Source organism: Podarcis melisellensis (genome assembly GCF_964234715.1).
Source record: "Podarcis melisellensis genome assembly, chromosome: 10".
NCBI classification, from domain to species: domain Eukaryota; kingdom Metazoa; phylum Chordata; class Lepidosauria; order Squamata; family Lacertidae; genus Podarcis; species Podarcis melisellensis.
In genome coordinates, this window is record NC_138542.1 from 56,568,628 (window position 1) to 56,589,996 (window position 21,369).

General features: G+C 40.0%; 1 protein-coding gene across 19 annotated transcripts in view; it reads right to left on the bottom strand.

Moving 5' to 3' along the window:
* Positions 1–21,369, bottom strand: part of BICD1 (BICD cargo adaptor 1) — a 132,442-nt gene that overhangs the window by 65,028 nt on the left and 46,045 nt on the right. For all 19 annotated transcript variants that reach the window (XR_014172143.1, XR_014172144.1, XM_081926853.1 and 16 more), the window contains exon 3: positions 10,129–10,341. Coding sequence is in view for 17 of the 19 variants with exons in the window: in XM_081926853.1 (XP_081782979.1) it covers positions 10,129–10,341 (213 nt within the window). In the remaining 2 variants the exon portion in view is untranslated. The remainder of the gene's footprint in view (positions 1–10,128; positions 10,342–21,369) is intronic.

The window sequence follows — 21,369 nt, forward strand, 5'->3', positions numbered from 1 at the left end:
ATAGCATTGTCTCTTTTGCCTTTATCATTAGGACATCATTTTATCTTTGGTATAATGTCATAACTGTCCCAGAAAAACAGGCAAAGTCTTAGTTTTTCATGAAACAGAAATAAAAATAATGCGAGTTATATAGTAGTAACAAACTAGAAGCCAAAGTGGTGTTTGTTCAGTGGGAACCAACACAAAGGATGTTTTTCATGGGTGCCATTCACAGAAATGGTTTAAGAAGACAGTCTCATTTCAGGGGACACTATAAGAAAAGGAACTATGTAAGAGCTGCTGTAAGAGCTGTAGAGTGCTGAAGTAAAACACTGATTTCCACCATACTCTATTCTTGTTGTGCATGGTTTTGCAGAGGTTGCAGCAATGAATGTTTCACTTGCTTTGATGGTAAAAACCTGTTTTCACTCTAATGTACCAAATAAGATAAAGTAAGAAATTGCATTATGATAAAGAAAATTGCATTGTGATAAAGAAAGAATGAAAGCTTGTTCTCACAGTGATTGTTAGCCACACAGGAAAACACTTTGCCTGAGTAAGCTCACCTCGTAGTGAGTCAGTTATGCGTTCTTGCAGTCATGCACAGCATGTGGATTTTGTCTCATCAATACAAACATAACTTTTTCAGCAGATGCATAAAGCCAGCTCACAACATGGGCAAAGCTTTTCCGCCACTGCTGTACACTGAAGTTGCTCTGGGAGGGGGTTGGTGCAGGGGCTGCTCTGTGTCAAATGCATAACAAACAAAAGAGGGATAAAACCCCCAGCAAAACACAGGAACAGTGGGGACTTTAGAAGCCATCCAGATTTGTGAAGCATGGTAGACAATGCGTTAAAACTTATCTGATCTGGGCAGATAACTGTACAACAGCTGCTGGGCTTGCAAAAAATAAAAAAAGAGCAGCCACTGGAGATTCTGGTGTGCCTGGAGGTTAGAAGACAGAATTAATGAACAGAAAATCTTCCATGATAGGAATGTTAATTAGTTCAACTAACACTATACACCTGGTTTTCAAGATATAAGATTGAAGGGGAAGGAGGTCAGAGGATCTGTCTTCTACACAGTATGTGTTTTGCCCTTCTATAAGACCTTATTCAGCAACAATTATGGGATAGTTGAGCAACTGGGCTTACTGTAGCTCCAAACAGGAAGCAGAAGAATGGGTATTTCACATGAGGAAAGAGATTCCAAGTAGAATGGATATCTCTTTGCATAGTTCAAAATCTACTTTTGTAGGAGTGGGGAATCAGGACAGACAAGTAAGTTGGTGATCCGAGAGACGTTCCTTTTGGCAAGCCTCCAGAATCTCTCTTTTATTGAGTATTAAAAACATTGCCACCAGTGTGCTGATTGGTTAACATAAAGACAAAGAAACTCATCGCTGATTGGTTAACATATGCATAAGGCGGGTACAAGGCAGGATTACATATACACATTAATCTTCAATAGTTCAAAGACTGTTAAACAAGGTAGAGCTTAGACAGGTATGAAAGCTCTTAATCCACTTATAACTAAGATTGATTATAATATGTCTAAATAACTAATGTTATGATCACAACATAAGAGCACATAATCAATTATATATTGAAGAAGAATATATCAGGGTAAACTTAGGATGAACTAAAGAAAGGAATGCGTGTGCCTGGTACATCTTTGGTATGTGCAAAGAGGGATTATAAAGATAGCTATAGGATTAAAAGGTGAAACTTGAGTATTTCAAGAAAGGTAAGAAGGGAGGGCAGTAGTGATTCCCAGAATGCCACACAGAAAAGAACCAATGTTTTACTATGCTGGTATAGAAAGAGAACATCCTTTCATACTTTGCTCTTTCACAGCTAATTTTGGCCATCTGAACTGATATGTTGTATGGGCAAAATGGGCCACCAATAATCTTCTGCTTTTAGAATGGAATCTGTGCCCAATTCCCAGAAATGAGACCAATTTAGCCATTTAACAACTTTACTGAAACTTCAAAGCATGCAAGTAACAAATCAAAGATAAACTAAAGATAATTGATTACATAAACAATAGTTTAAAAATCATAGTTATAAAGTTATTTTTCTCTACTACTGTTCAAGAAAGAAAGATATAATGATATTACAAGGAGGGAAATGAACATAACCCTCCAAAGGCTACCAGTCATCCAAACCTAAATCAATAATTCTGTGGTTAAAATATTCCTACCAATGTTATAGCAATTAAAATAAAGGTTACATCAAAATAAGCTAGCAACTGAATTAGAAGATTAACATACTTTCCTCTTAATTTGGTGTAAATTATTCATAGTTACCAGGGTGCAGCTTTTAGTCTTACTGTAGAGTAGTCAAGACCACTCAAGTGCAACTTTGAGGCAAAGTTCAGTTGGAAAACTGGTGCAGAGCGAAAGAGTTATCCTACTTCCCCCAGTAGTGTACCGTGATTCCAAACTACTCCCTCTTTTAGTTACCATTTTTTGTTTTTTGTTTTTAAAAAAGTGATTCTATTCTATTCATAGATCTCCTGTCCCACATCTAGTTTGGCTCCCAAATGTTAGGCAACATTTCACTCCTTCATTTGGAACATTTTATTAAAACAGTACAGTAACATAATTATTATTCTGCTCTGGTAAAAAAAAAAACTAGCACTCCCCCCCATCACATTAGATGTAAAAGCATTGGGTAATGAAGGGACAGGTTACCCAAACCTAAAGTGCAGCCACCCGAGCAGGGGCCCAAACTTCCCAAATTCTTTCTTCAAGGATTCATGGCAGATCTTATAGACTGTGAATATCCTGACCCCGCTGACGCAAAGACCTTGCAAGACAGGCTGTCAGCCCACGTGCCCAGAGATGGCACCAAGAGTATTCCTATAGTGGGGTGACCTTTCTACCCCAAGATAAGAGTGCAGAAACAGGAATATCTGTTCGTGCTCAAGGATGTAAGCTTACGTATACAAACTTACGACACTGGATTTGTAACCTGTCCCTTCAGTAGTTTGCCTCAAATTGTAATTATTCCCAAAACATAAACACAATGACATCTGGATGTTTGCAAATCAACATTTCAGATTAACAACAGGCAGCTGTTCATCTTCCATCCTTATCATATTTCAATGAATGCATTACCTCCTCAAGCTCTAAATCTTAACAAAACAGCTGTAGCACCCTGCTTGTGGTTAACGCTTAGCTGGAATGAAATATTCAACGCAGCAATAGAGAAATTAAAATAATAATTTATTTGTCAGACAAATAAATGAGAGGCACAGTGGTATATGGTTACCAAAGCTCTGCCCCCTCCAGCCCTGATGGCCAGCACTTATATTTCCTCAACCCAGCCCCCTTGCTCCTCCTTTGGCTGCCTCTGTCCAATCAGCCTGGTTGAAATTCCTATTGGCTGTTTGCTAGAACCAATCATAAAAGATACACCCATTTCCTATTACCTTTTATGGGAGACAAAGAGCTATATTTCCTTCTATCCACAAATGGCAGACAAGTAGCATATATCTTACATTTGCCTTGACAATGCACCTTAATTGCCAGATCACCTGTTGCCCCTGCATGTCAAAACAAATGGCTAAAACAAATGGCTCGTGGTATTAAATTCTATCTAAACAGAGATCTTGGGTTCACATTCTCACACACCATCAATGAAATAAGAATCTAACATAAGAATCTAACATTTCTTACTTTCTAAATCCTTTGCCTAATTACATTAAGCCAACAAATTTCATACATAACATAAATAGCTTTTTAGAAGAAAAGGCCTTTGCAAAGTAAAAAGGAACTCAGTAAAAAAAACAGCTTTTAAAAAAGCCTCTTCAAATTACACCCCCCTTTCCAAGCCAGCTGCTTTCCCCATTAGCTCTCCCCAAAATTTATTGCCTTAAACCTTAGGAAAATATGGCTAGAGTCTAATGGGAGGCACATGGTATTATTTTCGGTTAAACAATAAATCTTACTATTTACCAACTCTTAATTAGTGTTTTTGCAGCTTGATTGTATTCTGTAATATGTAGGGTCAGTGTAACATTTGCTCCCAGCCTGTAATTCCCTTTTACGACTTTGAGAAACTTGTCTCCTGCTACTGCTATAAATCAGGGGGGCTCTTGTCCAGAAGAGCAGAAAGATAAACAACTGAAAAAAGTACTTAGCCAGCTGGTTTCTTCCTGGCATGAAACATTTGCAAATATATCTGTAAGCTCATTTTAAAATACAGGCCTTGATCAGATGCCTCACAGCAACATCTAAATTGATAATTAATCTGTTCCTCGCTTCTATCACAAGCCAGAAATGGGGGACCAACTAATCAAGAAATAAAGGATTCAAAAGAACCTCTAGGGATCAAACAGTCCAATTAGCTTCTCTGAGACAAGTTATATTTCTGAGGTCTGCAATCCAACAGGATATTTGCTTTACACCAAAACAAATGAAATCAAACAAGGGAGTGAAGAAAAAGGAACAAGAGTCTTAGCACTATATACTATATCACAAGCTCAAAACAGCTTTCTAAAATACCAAGAAATACAGACAATTGGACATGTTTTATATTGTCATTGTTATGGGAATTCTAAGGCCTTATATATATAAAATGAATGTTCATAAATGTACAAGGCAAACACATACATAAGCATATAAACAACGTGTCTGAAATAGTACAGAAGAACAATCCTGAAGCCATTTTGACTCTCCCAAATTGATCTCAAATATTTATCTGAGAGGAGGAAGGAAATGGGGAAAGCTTTCAATTTATCTTTGGACTGTAGGGGTTTACACCTCCCTGTAAATACAGTCTGGCAAGTATCTGTTAAGCTGAGTGTTATGTATTGAAGTTCTCACCCTGGCCACCAGGAGTATCGTGTATATAGTTTTCACTCAGGTCCACGTCAGTTAATTTAGGTAGGAAACCCTGGGTTGTTGTTGTTACAATGTTGACAGCCGGATGCCAATAAAAGCAGGCTGGCTGAGCTGTTTGCTGTTCAGTTCAGTTCAGTTCCAGCTTACAAATAAAGAGCTGCTTTGGAGAAATCGCTGCGTCGTCTGATATGTTCACCCACAACTTAACACTGAGCACACTATCAATATGCGTAAGAGATTCAGGAACCAAGTATTTACCATCTCAAAGGAATGGCCAGGCTACCCAGAAAAGGCAATCAGATAAGGCATTATCAGGTATCATGGCAGACAGGAGGGAAGCAACACACTCAAATTTCTGCTGAGGACCACCTCTTTCTGTGATGTATGTATGATGTTTTTGGGGGTGGTCGTGAACTACAGGGTAGGCAATTTCAAAAGTCTATATAAGAGCTTGCACACCAATGTTCTGGGTTCCTCGCCTCTCTTCCTGCGTGGGAGGAGTGGGGGACCCTGCTGCAATAGTTTAATAAAAATCATGCTTACTAGCTGCTTTGCTTCGCAATACTCTCTGGTTGGCCTCTGTTATTTTCTCCTGATAGAGAACCTACAGAGGGACTCTATATGGGCTCTTGGATATCCCATAAGGGGAAAAGGAGCAGTTTTTTTTCTTATAACAGTCACAATTTTTAAAAAAATAAGAAGAAGACAGATTTATTAAAGATGCATGTCAAGAAGTATACTTAACACAAGGAAAAAACAATGGACCAATTCAACAAATAAATGAAAAAAACCAAGATATAATAATGTCATAACTTAAAATTAGGTGCTCTACCCCACTTATGGTTTATACTATATGCTCTTAGTATGTGACTGGTGTGGCAAGTTGCTCAATCAAAAATAGCTTTATGGGTGGAGATTCAGTCAAATGAGAGAAATCCTTCACAATTTATGTCTTGCTTGTGCTTCCAATGTTGCTTTGAGCACAGAATAATTTACCTAACTTCACAGCACACTCCGACTCACAAACTTTCATCTTAAAGTTACTAGAATTCACCCGATGTAATAACTAATGACTGAACCATCTAGATTTATACAGATGAGAGAGCACTACTGAGAAACATGAGTGCTGATCCGCCTTTTTGTGTATTGATTTTCTGGTTAAAAATAACTTATGCCAATTCCAGACTGCTCAAACACTGAGGTGGATAAGTCAATTACTGGCAGCTTTTGTACTTGCTTTAACAGCTGAAGAGACACTTTTTGCAAACTTTGCAGCCTGATGTAGGTTCTTGATAAACAGCAGGGCAGGCTTGGCTCTGATTTACAACCCATGATTTACCAGCATTTGCTGCAGGTCTCCTACTACTGCAACTTTGCAACAAAAATTATCCTGCAATTACTATATCACAAAAACACTAAAGTAACTTACTTGCCGGCAAATATGATTATGGCAAACTCTAAGGATTAGAGGATGATGATGATGATGATTTTATTTGTATCTTGCCCATCTGACTGGGTTGCCCCAGCCTCTCTGGGTGGCTTCCAGCATTTACAAAAACAAAAATAAATATTAAACATTAAAAACATAAAGAAAAATAAGCAACTTTCTACCAATATAGAAAGGTTTTCTTGCCTGGTCACCTGGAAGTGATTTATACTCACACTAGGCAACTGGGCAAGGATTTATGAACAAAAGATTATAGAGTGGTTGTCAAGTGGGGGAGCAGAAAGCTGGAGGAGATGTAAATGGTCCATTTTCCCATTGGGGGGTCTTTGAGAGAACCTTAAGTATCAAATCACACTGGTCCTAACTATTGTTATAATAATTTTAACGTCTTAGATATGTAACAAATGTTCATAAATGTACCAAGCAAACACATACATAAATATATAAACCACATGTCTGGAGCAGCAAGGAATGCAGTCCTGAAACCATTTTGACTCCCAAACTGACCAAATGTTCCTCTACAAGGAGGGAGAGGGTGAGGGAACCTTCCCATTGTCTCAGGAATTAAGTGATTACCATCTCAAAGGACGCAGGTGGAGCTGTGGGTAAAACCTCAGCACCTAGGACTTGCCAATCGTCAGGTCAGCGGTTCGAATCCCCGCGGCAGGGTGTGCTCCCGTTGCTCAGTCCCAGCGCCTGCCAACCTAGCACCCCAGGTGCAAGTAGATAAATAGGGACCGCTTACTAGCGGGAAGGTAATCGGCATTTCCGTGTGCTGCCCTGGCTTGCCAGATGCAGCTTGTCACGCTGGCCACGTGACCCGGAAGTGTCTTCGGACAGCGCTGGCCCCCGGCCTCTTAAGCGAGATGGGCGCGCAACCCCAGTGTCGGACACGACTGGCCTGTATGGGCAGGGGTACCTTTACCTTTACTATCTCAAAGGAATGGCCAGACTACCAGGAAAGGCAATCAGATAAGGTATTATCAAATAACCTGGCAGACAGGAGATAAATAAAGCACTCAGATTTCTATTGTGGACTGCCTTTTCTATGATGTAGGGATGATGTATCTGGGGGGTGGTCTTGGGCTACACCCCTTCTGTATGTATGATGTCTCTGGGGGTGGTCTTGAGCTCCAGGGCAGGGAATTTCAAACTGTCTATATAAGGGGAGGCACACCTTTGTTCTGGGTCCTCCTCCTGTCCTGCGTGTGAGGGGAGCACCCTGTTGCAACAGAGGAAGCTTCTCAATATTCTCTGGTTGGCCTCTGTTATTTTCTCCTACCGATGGAGAACCTACAAAGGACTCTATAAGGGCTCTTGTATACCCCATAAGAGAATAAGGGCAGATTTTGTTTACAACACTATTCTAGGTGGCTATGAGGGAATATTGCTAGGTCACCACATGCTCTGGTAAGTAACATGTTATTGGGGCTGGGTATAAAACCTAAAAAAAGGGATTCCAAGCACAGACCAGGAACAGTGGGCTATACACCTTGGCATTGCTCTACCATGCTGCCAGTGAGTACAAGGCATGTGTGAGAACTGCAATCAGCATGCCCTTGGAGTGCCAATGTGTCCATGTGCACTGGGATATGCTTGCTGTGCATGTGTATGTTGGATACTGGCCATGCACGTGTGAGGCAGGGTGTGTGTGCATGGTAGATGGTGTGTTGGCATGTGTTTGTGGCCACAGGTGATTTTTACCTGCGTAAGCCCCTGCCACCTGTCTCCAAACAGCATTTGGATGCAGTGGTTTTTGCACCAGCACATCCCTGGTATCCGCACAAAATGGCATAGTTTATGTATTTCCATAGTTTATCTATAATGAGAATGGAATGTCTGAATTACTAAGAATGCCCATTTAATTTACTTTCTGCAATGTGCCCTGCATTCAGCAGAAATAGAGCAAAAACACTAAAAGGCACTTTTTTTAGGATCTCATGTGAAAACAGTGTAAGCTCTTGAGATACAGAGCCCCCTGTGTGTGCCATGATGAAAATCTGCACCCTCTTTGCTTAGCATACATAGGCAATCTCAACTCCCCAATCTACAGAAAATCCCAAGGATTACTTCTGGCAATAAAGAGCCAATAAACAAAGAATCATTCATTAAAAGCAAGTAGGCAGGAAGGCTTCCAGCTAAGTTAATTGACCTTTGAGGGAGAAAATGCAGCTTCCTAAACTGCAAGAAATGATGCAACCAATATGTTAAACAACTAACTGCTTAAGGCACTTTGAGAAACAGTGAAAAACACTCAATGCAGATGAGGCACTGAATTTTCTGGTGAAAAAAATATTTCTGAAGAAAATAAACATTTGACTATAGAAGAATTCTGATCTGAGAACAAACAGGGGCTAGCAAAACCAACCAACCAACCAACCAACCAACCAACCAATCTCCTTTATTGGTATAAAAAAGTGCATCGTATACATGGATCAGAACACAGCATAGTTAACAAAACATAGTAGGAGATACTTTGGGATAAAACTGGCCAGACATCATGAGGAAATTTCATAGCATCGCTCAAAAATCTTGCCACATTCTCCACAATGTCATTACTACAATTGTTCAGCAGATAAGACACCCTGGAAGAGTCAGTGCAATAAATCCCATCCTTCAATAAGGGGCCAAATACTTACCATATATTTTTGCATAAAATGGACAATAAAATAAAACGTGTGTGACGGTTTTGACCTGTTTTGTGCCACAAGGGCAGTATCTTTCAGATTATGGGATTTTCAAGAATCTACCTTGCAAAACTGCAGATGGTAAAACATTAAATATTGCGAGGGAAAGAGCTCTGTGTAGGTGGGGATCGTAAAGCTGGTGTAAATATGGAGTGAAGGGTGGAATTCCCAACCCCAATAGGGAACAGGTTTTGTTGGCTGCACTGCATAGGGTTTGGAATTCAATATCTAGGATTCTGTGCTTGATTGTCTGAAACGCTTCCAATTGTGGGAGCATAAGCGGTGACTCGAGTGATAGGCCACTGGAGCCAGATCAGAGCACCAAGGAAGTGGACAAGCACACACAGAAAGCATAATGAAAACCTGCAAGTACCACCATGAGTATTTGACTCTGCTCTCTGCAAAACCAAACAGCAGACATGGCCTTGATTGTCTGGAGACTTGATTCATCTTTGTTCTCTTCTACTAGGGTAAAGGGACTGACCACCAGAGGGACAGCACATGACCAACATAGGAAAGGGGGGGGAATCCTCTGTGTGCACTTTTATTATCTGCTTATTAACAGGGACACAGGAGCACTGTGGTCTAAACCACTGAGCCTCTTGGGCTTGCTGATCAGAAGGCTGGTAGTTTGAATCCGCTCAATGGTGGTGAGCTCCCATTGCTCTGTCCCAGCTTCTGCCAACCCAGCAGTTTGAAAGCACTCCAGTGCAAGTAGATAAATAGGTACTGCTGTGGCGGAAAGGTAAAACAATGTTTTTGTGCGCTCTGCCACTCGTCACAGTGTCCCATTGTGCCAGAAGCAGTTTAGTCATGCTGGCCACATGACCCGGAAAGCTGTTTGTGGACAAATGCCGGCTCCCTCGGCCTGAAAAGTGAGATGAGCGCTGCACCTCATACTCGCCTTTGACTGGACTTAACCATCCAAGGGTCCTTTACCTTTACCTATCTGCTTATTGTTAAAATGTTGTGGTATTCTGCTTAAAGATATTAATTCATGAATTGATCTAGTTTGGCATAGTGTTGTCTTCATTCAGATGGAATCTAAACAAACCTGTGACTACTTTTAATTGGCCTAAAAATGGAAATACAATGCTACATTTTAAACAAACTGTAATTAGAATCCAGTCTACATCTCACACCACTTTAAAACCAGATTTACCTCTTTTAAGTCGTGCACAATCGCCGTCAGTCGTTCATTCTCTGCCTGAACGTTGGTAACAACAGCCCTACTTTGTTTCAATTCATTCTGCATTTCCAAAATCTTCCCTAGGTAATAGGCTTCCTTTGATGCAGACTCCTGGAGGAGTGTCTCCTCACGTGTCTCACCATCTTCAGCTACTTTGCGGTGTACTGAGAATGACTGTCCAAATGCCTGCAAGAGTAAAAAAAAAAAGGACTATTGAAATGAAAAAATATAAATATGTCATTAGGGATGGGCTGTATAATTTGAGAGACTAACTGTCACTATATAAAATGCTACTGTCATTAGAAATAAGGGGGAGGAATCTGAATATTAGTAGAGGTTAGAATGCTGGATTAGTGCTGGTCTGACTCAGGTTCAAATTTGCACTCAGCTATGAAGCTCACTTGATAACACTGGCCTAGTCACTATCTCTTAGCCTAGCCTATCCCCCACCTTGAGCACCTTGTAAGGAAGGTTAAGACATAAACCGCATAAATGATCAATAGCAGAAGCCAAGCAAAAGATACCCCATACAAATCAGTGTGATCAACTAATTACAGATTGAAAATATGTATGTTTCTTAAACAGGTGTAAGAGATTCCCCAAGCAAACACTATTAACTGAATAACAGATTTTTCATAAACAATAATAACAATGAAAACAATTAAAATCTGTCACAGTTGCAGAACTAGATTACACCAAGCTGGAAACTAAGTTCTGGATATCTTACAAAAATCAGGTCAATTCTCTTTGAAACATGCCCCTCTACAACATTTAGACAAACGTCATATGGTTTTGAACACACACACACACACACACACACACACATTCATAAATATGTTTTTCACCTACATATGTGATGGGTGGAAAGCAATGTTGTAATAGTAGTAGTAAACATTAAACATTTAAAAAACTTCCCTATACAGGATTGCTTTCAGACAGCTCAAGGGTTGGATAACTCCATAATCTCCAACATTTCTCCAATGAAAATAGGAACATCCTAAGGAAAAGCGGGACATTCTGGGATCAAATCAGAAACTGCGACTGCTTCTCTAAATTAGGGGTGTCCCTGGAAAATAGGGACACTTGGTGGGTCTGCTGTTGGTATTTCCAGAAGACACTTGAGTGTTAAAACCAACTTACTAAGATTGTTAAATTTCAACACAACTGGGACTTTTAATGTTGATTTCAATACTCCCAAGTTGTTCATCCATAGCAGTGACCAGAGGAGGAATGTGTAGTGCCAGGGAAGAGGCATCTGATGGTGGTGATCCTATTTAAACTTAACTGTTGCAGGGGTCCCTTTACATCAACACAAGACCTTTTATGATCTATGCATAGCCAGCATAAAGTAATGGCTTAGCCAGCGGCAGAGCTAAGAAGCATGAGAACAAAGGAACTAGCTCACTTCAAAGACTGCCTTTGACAGCATAACATCATTAACATCTGTATCAAAGACTATGTAATCTTGCCAGAGGGCCTCTGCAGACACTATATAAGGCCCCAGCTCCAGCAATTCAATGGTACTTCGGCCATAGGCTTTCCAGCAGTGTCTAGCACCTCACACTGGCTTGATAAGGGGTGCCATCAGCCGTTGTAGTTGGGGTCCCCCATGGCAGGAATGACAAATGGCTGAGCTAGCTTTGCAACTTTATCTTTAAGTATTCTGTTATATCCTTTAATTATCTTTACTTTGTATATCAGCACCTGTTTCTGTGCTTATTATTTTAGTAATTAATAAAGTTTGCTTCTGCTATTTGTTGTCCTCCATTTACTGAGAATCGAAAGAACCTGATGCTTAGTGGTTGCTCCTGACCGGGGTAATTATTGAGCAGGCAGGACATAATGATCGCTAAGAGAATACCTTCATCAGCTCCAGCTACAACAGTATCTCCCATATTGGTCTCTACAACCACAGCAGGCACTGTATCCTTCCAACTGTTTGACTTCACCTCCAAAGGCGAACTCCTTCATTGTCTCCCAGACAGATGGATGTCAACAAGCTATGATTTTTTTGTAACTGGGCACCTTAATATCAGGTACAGAGCTGGGTCTTTATTGACCGAAACACTGTTAAGATGCACCTCAGTTAATTAATCCCTAGACACACTGTGGTGACATCCCAGTTCTGTATCGTCTGATAGCTTTGCATGATGCCAGTCTGCCAGCAATAGTAGCTGTCACTTCTGTAGCAGTGCCAACACAAGTGCAAATGTAGCACCTCTGCTTGTGGTTAACGCTTAGCTGGAATGAAATATTCAATGCAGCAATAGAGAAATTAAAATAATAATTTATTTGTCAGACAAATAAATGAGAGGCTCAGAGGTATATGGTTACCAAGCTCTGGCCTGCCCTCCTGCCATTCTGGCCAGCACTTATATTCCCTTAATCCAGCCCCCTTTGCTCCTCCTGTGGCTGCCTCTGTCCAATCAGCCTGGTTGAAATTCCTATTGGTTGTTTGCTAGAACCAATCACAATAGATACACCCATTTCCTTCTATCCTTATAAGGGAGACAAAGAGCTATATATAAATGACAAATAAGTAATAATATATCTTACATGGAATCTTAATTACCAGCTCACCTCTTGCCCTCCTTGCCCTATTGCCTTCTAAAACAAATGGTTAATCTTAAATTTTTATCTTCAAGGATCTTGAGTTAATCATCATTGAAAGATCTCCTTCATTTGAGGGTCTTTTAAACAAATGCCTGACAACTATATATCAGGAGTGTTCGATGGCGTCTCCTGTCTGGCAAGGGGGGCTAGGCTCATTTGCCCCTCTGGTCTCCTATTGCAATATGACTCTAAGAATCTAGCATTTCTTAAATCCTTTGCATAATTACATTTAAGCCAATATATTTAAGCTAATATATTTCATACATTATCATAGGTAGCCTTTTAAAAGAATAAAACCTTTGTAAAGTAAAAAGGAAGGAACTCAGTAAAAAACAGCTTTTAAAGAGAAGCCTCTTCAGTTTACACCTCCCCCTTTCACCCTCCTTTCTAGCCTCAAAATAAAATAGGAAGAAGCTTCTTCTTCTCCAGCCAAGCCAGTTGCCTTTCCCAACATTTATTGCCCTTTTTAACTCTCTCAGTTTAAGAAAGAAACAGCTTTAGAAGATTTCCTAAAAATGCTCTCTTTTTTCTGTCAGCTAGATGTTTTCCCCCATTTGCTCCTGGCTTTTGAAAATTTAGCTCAAGGTTTAAGAGAGGCCGAAGGTATCATTTTACTATTTGCCCATTCCTAATTGTGTTTTCTCAACCTGCAAGGGCAGTGTATGTAATTCCCTTTTTTTATGACTTTGAGAATTGTTTTTCCTGCTATAAATCAAGGGGGCCCCCTTGTCTAGGAGGATAGCCAAGGTTTTCTGCCTGGCATGAAACATTTGAAAATCCTTTTTAAGCTCATTTTAAAATACAAGCCTTGATTGAAATATATAAGCTTTGATAAAAATGCAGGCTTATAATTAGATGCCTCACAAAGTCCTAATATGGCTTGTGACACAAGTAAGACACCGCAGAACACCACCACAGCATCTTACCCTACATTTATTTAATGGTGCAGTAGCTCATATGAGTATGCTTACAGTCAATAATTTCTCTTAATTTTAACCAGATATAGTAATTAAGCTACTACTGTATATCTACCTCCCAGGCTCCTGGGTTGTCCCTGCAATGGTGCTGTTGCAGCATGTTCTCCAGCCATGTGCTGGTACCATAGTCACCAGCCTTCTAGCCCAAGTACAACAACTGAGTGACTGGATGGATTTAACTGGTTGACAGCTATGAATAATAAATGATTTTACTGTTTCACAATATATATATATATATACACATTCAAGTCACAACTTAGTGAGTTCCTGTTACACGTGCTTAAAAAAATATCCCTGTACTTTTTCCTGCTGCTTGATATATAGCATAATGAAAACTGTACCAAGGATGAGTTAAAGAGAAATGAAAGTGAATATATCATTTTCCCTTTAAACACTAGTTTTAATGCATATTGCCTTTTGAATATGTAACTACTAGAGTACCACTGAAGTGCTGGAGTGGCTTTTTCTTAGTGTCTGCCAAATACCTCTCAATAATGCTAGAGATTATGCATGCACACATATCAAGGGTATAAGAAATAGCCATATTCTGAGAGCATAACAATATTCATGCAAAAGAGCTGGATTTTTGCCAAACAGTTAAACCATTAACTATTAGCATGCAAAGGTTTAATGGGGAAACATGTCCTTACATTTATGATCAAATCGTTAAAGGAAGTTTTATGTGAAAATTAGAAAGAGAACTGGCAGAGGAAAGAAGGCTACAAAAATAACACTAATGTTTCTAAATATTATGAATAAAGTAAAATTGTTCTTTTTTTCGAAAGTCCAACGTATAAATCTTCACTGTTCACATTTCAATATTGTCTCAAATTAGACCTCCGTTCAAAATGTCACATTGTCATGGATCACACAACATGCTAGACCATGGTTTGTTTATCCAAAGTGTATACCACCATATCATAAAACAGCAAGGCAGTACAGAACAATAAGTATACAGTACAATAAAACATAATACACTATTAAAACACAGTACAAAATAATCTTTAAAATAAATGGACAATCAACTGGCTAGGCCTTTTGGCATAAAAATTAATTCAAAGGACATGTGAATGTCAAAAGCGAGCATGTCTGATGGAAGAGTATGCCACAGTATGGGACCATTGACATAGTTGGCCTCTAACATGGGGGAAAACTAGCACTAGTGCTCTGGATGACCTCAGTGACTAAGTTAGGATACTAGGACTCAGGCAATCCTTAAAGTATACTGGATCCAAATTGTTTGGGGCTTTTCATAGCAACACAACCAAGCATATGGGCAGCAAAGGTGTCACAAGCTGTCAGTCATCTGCCCCCCATCAGAAGTCTACTCTCTGAATACAGCACAATCTGGAATGCCCAGAGCAGCCCCAAGGCAAGTGTCACATAGAGAGCATAGCAGTATTTCAGTCTGGAGCTTACCAATGCAGGTTACCAAAACTATAACAGATAACTGTATCTGGGATTCATGCCAATATATTCTAAAAGGCGTGGGAAGCATTTGAATGACATATCTGGCTTCCCAGAATGGCTGTTATTAAGGAAAAGAAAGTACAGTCATACCTCGGATTACAAATGCTTCGGGTTGCGTGATTTCGGGTTGCGCACCGCACCAAACCCGGAAGTACCAGAATGGGTTACTTCCAGGTTTTGGCGCTTGTGCATGCGCAAAAGTGCTGAATCATGGCCGTGTGTGCGCAGACGCGGTGCTGCAGGTTGCGGACGCTGCGGGTTGCGAACGTGCTTCCCGCACAGATCACGCTCGCAATCCGAGTGTCCACTTTATCTACCTTTGTGACACAGAGAAATTCTCAAATTCTACTGGAAACAAATCTATTAGTCCAAGATAAGTTATAGATTTTCTTTTCATAGCAAAATATCCTCCTAGTATGTAAGAGAAATAGATAGTTGGACTACAAATATAACATAACATGATAAATGCAAACTTTAACAAAGCACAGAAAAGCCATTCAAGCTGCTCACCAGATAATGCTCATATCCAATAATGAGCTTCTCAATGACCTGGTTTGTATGTAACAATAGGTCAAATCATGGCTTATTGCAGAAGTAGGAAATATGATCTAGCCAGCAGGTCAGGTCATTATCTCCCATGAACCAAATTTGACAGGAAGTGGGGCTTTGACACAATGATGTCAAATCTGACACAGTGGTGTCATAAATTCAAAGCATCACACGCAGCTTGCAAGATTCCCTTGTGGTGCTTTTAAGTGCCACTTGTTGTCAAACCCTGGCTCCTGGCTTGTCTTCCTTCAGACAAACTGCAAGCTTTAGCCAAGCATTGTTCTATAACTTTGCAAAAAGTAGTAGGCAAACCATGAGCCCATTTATTATGGCATAGGCTTTTGCAAATGGGACAGTCCACTTCATCAGTTGCTTCTTGTTGTTGTTGGCATCTGTTTGTCTTGAGAGACAATGCAGTGTGCCTCTGAGGATGTAGTCAAATTGCTGCATTAGCAGCACCAAAGTGACCTTCCAGGGTACAAGCCCAGTGTATTCTGAGTTGCCCAGATGCCCTTGGCCTCGCTGATGTGGTCCAAAGGAAAGCAGAGCAAAACAGCTTGTATTCTCATGTACAAGTGTATATTTTAGGGAAGAGGGAGTCTTTTCCTGAAAAATTCTAACATGGTTACCCCTTTAGGAATCTATATAATTCCTATTAAAAAAACCAAACCAAACAAACACTGAAACCATTGTGACTATTCTATAAATTAGGGGGGAAATGTTTTTTCTTTCTTCTGTTTCAGCACAGCAACACAGACAGATGCCAGACCATAGGCAGAGAGGCTACTTTCTCCCTGCTCAGCTTGCTCACTTTCCTCCTGTGCTGGGCAGGGGAAAAAGAGGTTTATGCCAGGTGTTATATGGGTCCTCTTCCCACCTGTCAATCTGATGAGCATTTTGCATATAAAAATCAGCAGCTCTGAATACAAATTTAACTTTAACAAGCTTATTTGTAATAGTTGCCACATAACTACATAATCTTGGATGTCTCCCGCCCATGGCAGCAGTCCATTTATTCAAAGCAGCTGTGGGATATTGGGTGGGTGGAGCGGAATTCTAAATACTATTTTCAAGTGCATAAAATTAGTAATGGAAAAATGCTACTTAAAATATTCCTTATCTTCAAAAAAGCTTATTTGAAACTGGCACCACTACAAACATGAAGCACACTCTCTCACACTTACTGATTAGCTGCATATGTTGATTAGCTGCATTTTCATTTTAACCTTTTTTTTACTTTGGAAAAAATGATGCATAAAACACTGTCTTCTTGATATAGCAAGAAAATATAGCAAGAAATTTTATTTTAGAAAATAATTGAACTGGAATGTTGAAATGGTAGTTAGACACTGGCCATGTTCACACATCACTTAATGTGCATAAGAGTATCATGGGGGACTTTGTCAAAAGCTTTACTGAAATCAGGATACACTATGTCCACATCATTTCCCTGATCCACCAAGTTTGTCATTCCATCAAAAAAAGAAATCAGATTATTCTGACATGACTTATTTTTGAGAAACCCATGCTGGGTCTTAGTAATTATAGCATCCTTTCTTAAATGCTCACAGACCAACTGGTGAATTATCTGTTCTAGGACCTTCCCTGATAACAATATTAAGTTCATCGGTCAGTAGTTACCTGGGTCTTCCTTTTCCCCACTTTTGGGACAACATTTGCCCAATGTTAGCTGTATACCACTGATATATATACATGCAGCACTTATTGGGCTTTACTCTCCTGGTAAAAGTATTAAAGCTTTCAAATTATTTTTGAAATATTTTTGATTCGCCCCAATTCCCCCAAAAAATTCTGGGAGTGAATCCCTGCCCATTATCCCTCAGATGACCAGCAAGTAAAATGGAAGAGATGGTACATGCAAAATCCAGTCCATGTACATTTTGGAATCCATCTGAAGCTCGTGCAAATTTGCTACATAGGCTTTATTTTGAAAACAGCCCACCAAGCAATGCTCTTTTATTAAAACTAAAATGCTAACATAGCAACATATGCTGAGCACCTAGAAAACACATTTTTCTGCTTACCATTGGTTTTCTGCTTCTGTAAGAACTGTGCAATTAATTTAGAATCTCCACTACTAAATTGTCTATGTTCCAGACAATTTTAGAAATGGAAGCACTAATTTTGTGCTTCTCGCTCTGTGCATGCTTTTCTATCATCAGTATGTATCAAAACCATTTTTATTACTTATTTTTTCCTAATGCAATACTCATTCCTGATTGATTGATAAATAAAATCAAGCTAAATGGTATCAAGCTAAGGCACATGCTATTTAAAGACTAGTGATGTGGCAATTAGAAGAAAGACAAAAAACAGATCTTCTTCCTTCCTCACTTTCCTTGTCATAACACATCCTACCTTCATGTTTCGTTTTTTATTTATTACTGCATGTAACAAGCTTTGTGTTTAATTATTTATAAAATTTAATAGTCTCATATGTCATGTCTAGCATTACATATGCCAGCAGTCTTTCATTACCAGTTTCCGGAAACCTGGCCAGAAGGTTATTTGTGAGTTCCGTTTCCCAACCTTGTGCCTCCAGCTGTTTTTGAACTACAACTCCCATCATCCCTGACTAGCAAGACCAGTGGCAAGGGATGATGGGAACTGTAGTCCAAAAACAGCTGGAGGCACAAGGTTGGGAAACACTAATCCTGGGGTCTTTTAATAAGCGCATGCATTATAGAAAACAAAAGGAGAAAAGAAAAACAAATACAAGCTACTGTGGGCTTTTAAAATCAATACTAGGTTTCTTGAAGACTTGCCAGAAAACTACAAATAGCCAATACAATTGTTTTATCCAATTCCTGCAAGGCAGCAAAGGCTTTCCTTCTCCTAGATGGGCTACCTTCCCAGGTTGACAAGTCCCATCTGTCCCACACTTCCCTTTACAGCACGTGCCAAAACTGCCTACTTGACCGTTGGATCCACTATTGGTCTCATCTGCTCAATCTGCCAGAGCCTGTCTTCGCATCAGCTGTAAACTAGAACTGTAAACAACAGTTATTTAACGTGACTAAATCTGCTATAAAACAATAGGCTCTTCACACATTATATGCTTTACACATGAACTCAAATACCTGTTCATACCTGTTCATTGTGTGCATTACAAATGCATTACAAATGTTCATTGCTGGCCCTATATATCACCAGATGCAACTACAAAGGATCTGTGTTGGGTCATACCTCCCTACTGGTCACATGACCCAGAAAGCTGTCTGTGGAGAAATGCCGGCTTGCTGGGTTGAAATAAACGACAGACGAATGACAAGTGTCATATGGGAGGCATCTCTCGAGCATGTCTCGGGGAGTCCCTTTTATTGAATATTACAGCATTGCCACATATGTGCTTGTTGCTGATTGGTTAACACAAATACAATGCAAGGGTTGCATATAGGCATTAATCACCAGTAGATTAAAGGTTGGGAAAGGGAACACAGAACTGGACAGGCATGAAAACCTCCTTATTAAACTATTACTAGTGATTGATATAGCAAGACTTAAAAGAACATAACTATCGCATTCCGTAGGTGTGGTCAACCATGCATTAAGAACAGGCCAGGGTACGATGTTTCATGAACTCAATGGGAACTGAACATTCTAGGGTGGATGAGGAAGGAATGCTTCAGCTTAGAGCGGTTTGCCAGAGTCATGTGCAGAAGCAAAACTTCCTATCATCGGCTCCCTCAGCCTGAAGCGAGATGAACACGGCACCCCAGTCACCTTTGACTGGACTCAGCTGTCCAGGGATCATTTACCTTTATTTTATCTTACTCAAGGCAGCCAGTGCACATTTACTGACACCTCTGTGAAGCTTTTTTATAATCTTGATTGTTCTACTTTTGCAATCACAACTAGAAATAAAAAGCTGATAGAAAGGCTTAGCATTTCAATTATCTTCGGGTGAGAATTAAAGCACCCAACTAGTAGCCTCAATCTTAAGTGCTTCCTCTGCTAAATTGCTTAATGAGCTGGAGTCTATGCAGATTCTTCGGTACCTTTCCACAGTCAAACATGGCAGAAATCAGCATTCACTACAAGCCCTTACAGCCTACACAGATCACATTCTTTATAAGTGACACTCTAATGTATGATAACATCAGTATTAACCTATCATTTATGAACAGCTAGAGTTGACAGCATGGTGGACAAAGCCAAACAGCTGACAAGAGAAGCACAATTTCACCACTTTCTCTACCTCTGAGGCAGATAATCCTTCTACTACGAATTCACATCAGAAGTGAATGAACGATCCAATCGCAGCTGATACAGAGATGTGGCAGGACAATTTGCTGATAGAATTATTATTATTTTTAGAAATAGCCAACAGGAACATCTTTGATGAATGTTGACTATCAATAATTAAACTTATTTCTTCTTGTCCAGTATCAGTCTTCCCATAGCGCACTAGTGTGCCCCGCATACAGTTTGGAAATTCCTGCTCTAGGTTAAGCATGTCCATTATCTGGGACCCCATCGCTCACTCTGAACGGCACAATAACTAGAATAAACAACTTGCACAAACCTGCCCCAGTGTACATAAAAAGCAGTCTTATATCAAGCCAGACTATTGGTATTGCCTACGCTGACTGGCACCATCTTCCCAGGATTTCATATAGGAGTCTTTACCAGCCTTACCTGGAGATGGCAAGGAATGAATCTGAGACCTTCTGCATGCAAAGCAGATGCTCTACCACTCACTGAGCTACAGCCCTTCCCTGATATTTGTATATACTGAGCCCTCCCTGCCACCTACTAATGCCAGTGCAACTCTGGCTTACCAGAAACACAATATACCAGCACGAAAGCTTCCGGTTATTTTACTCAAAGAAGCAAGAGACACCTTCCCACTCTCAACAGAGCTGTCAACAGCCATTCTGTGGCATCAGATGTGCCAGACAGGGATGAGGCGAGAGAAAGTACCAGCAGCAAAGCATTAAAAGAATGTGGACTTGTCCCAGCTCAAGGGAACACTTGAAGACCCATCAGCTCCCCCAGTTCAGGGGAAGGCATTTGTTGTATTTCAAGACACTCAGAACAACTTGGTTCTTGACAAAGGGGCTTCTGTTTTAATCTACTGCGCAAATAAAAAGCTTTGCTTCACTACTTCAGCCAACAGACATTTGTCAGGATTAGTCTAAGAACAGACAACCAGCATCCTTTATGTAGCGGTGCTTAGGATTTATCTATTTCAGCTTCTTGGGGCGTAGAAATGAATTATGTTTTAATTCCATGGGCAGAGATAATCTTCATTGCTTTTACAATGCCTTTTACCACTTCCCAAAGCCTTGTAAACAGGTCAGATGTGATCCTCTAATATTCCTGAACAAATTAATTTTCAGTCTCATTTTAGCCTTAATCATAGAACCAAGAATATACTGTAGACCAGGGGTAGTCAACCTTTTTATACCTACCACCCACTAATGCATCTCTCTTGATGGTAAAATTTCCTAACCGCCCACCAGTGCTCGACAGGTTGACAACCCCTGCTGTAGACACTTGGGCAGTCACTCCATTGACAGAATAATTCAGACATTGGTTTATATAGTTTACTTTTGCTAAAGCTACAACTTATCCATACTTC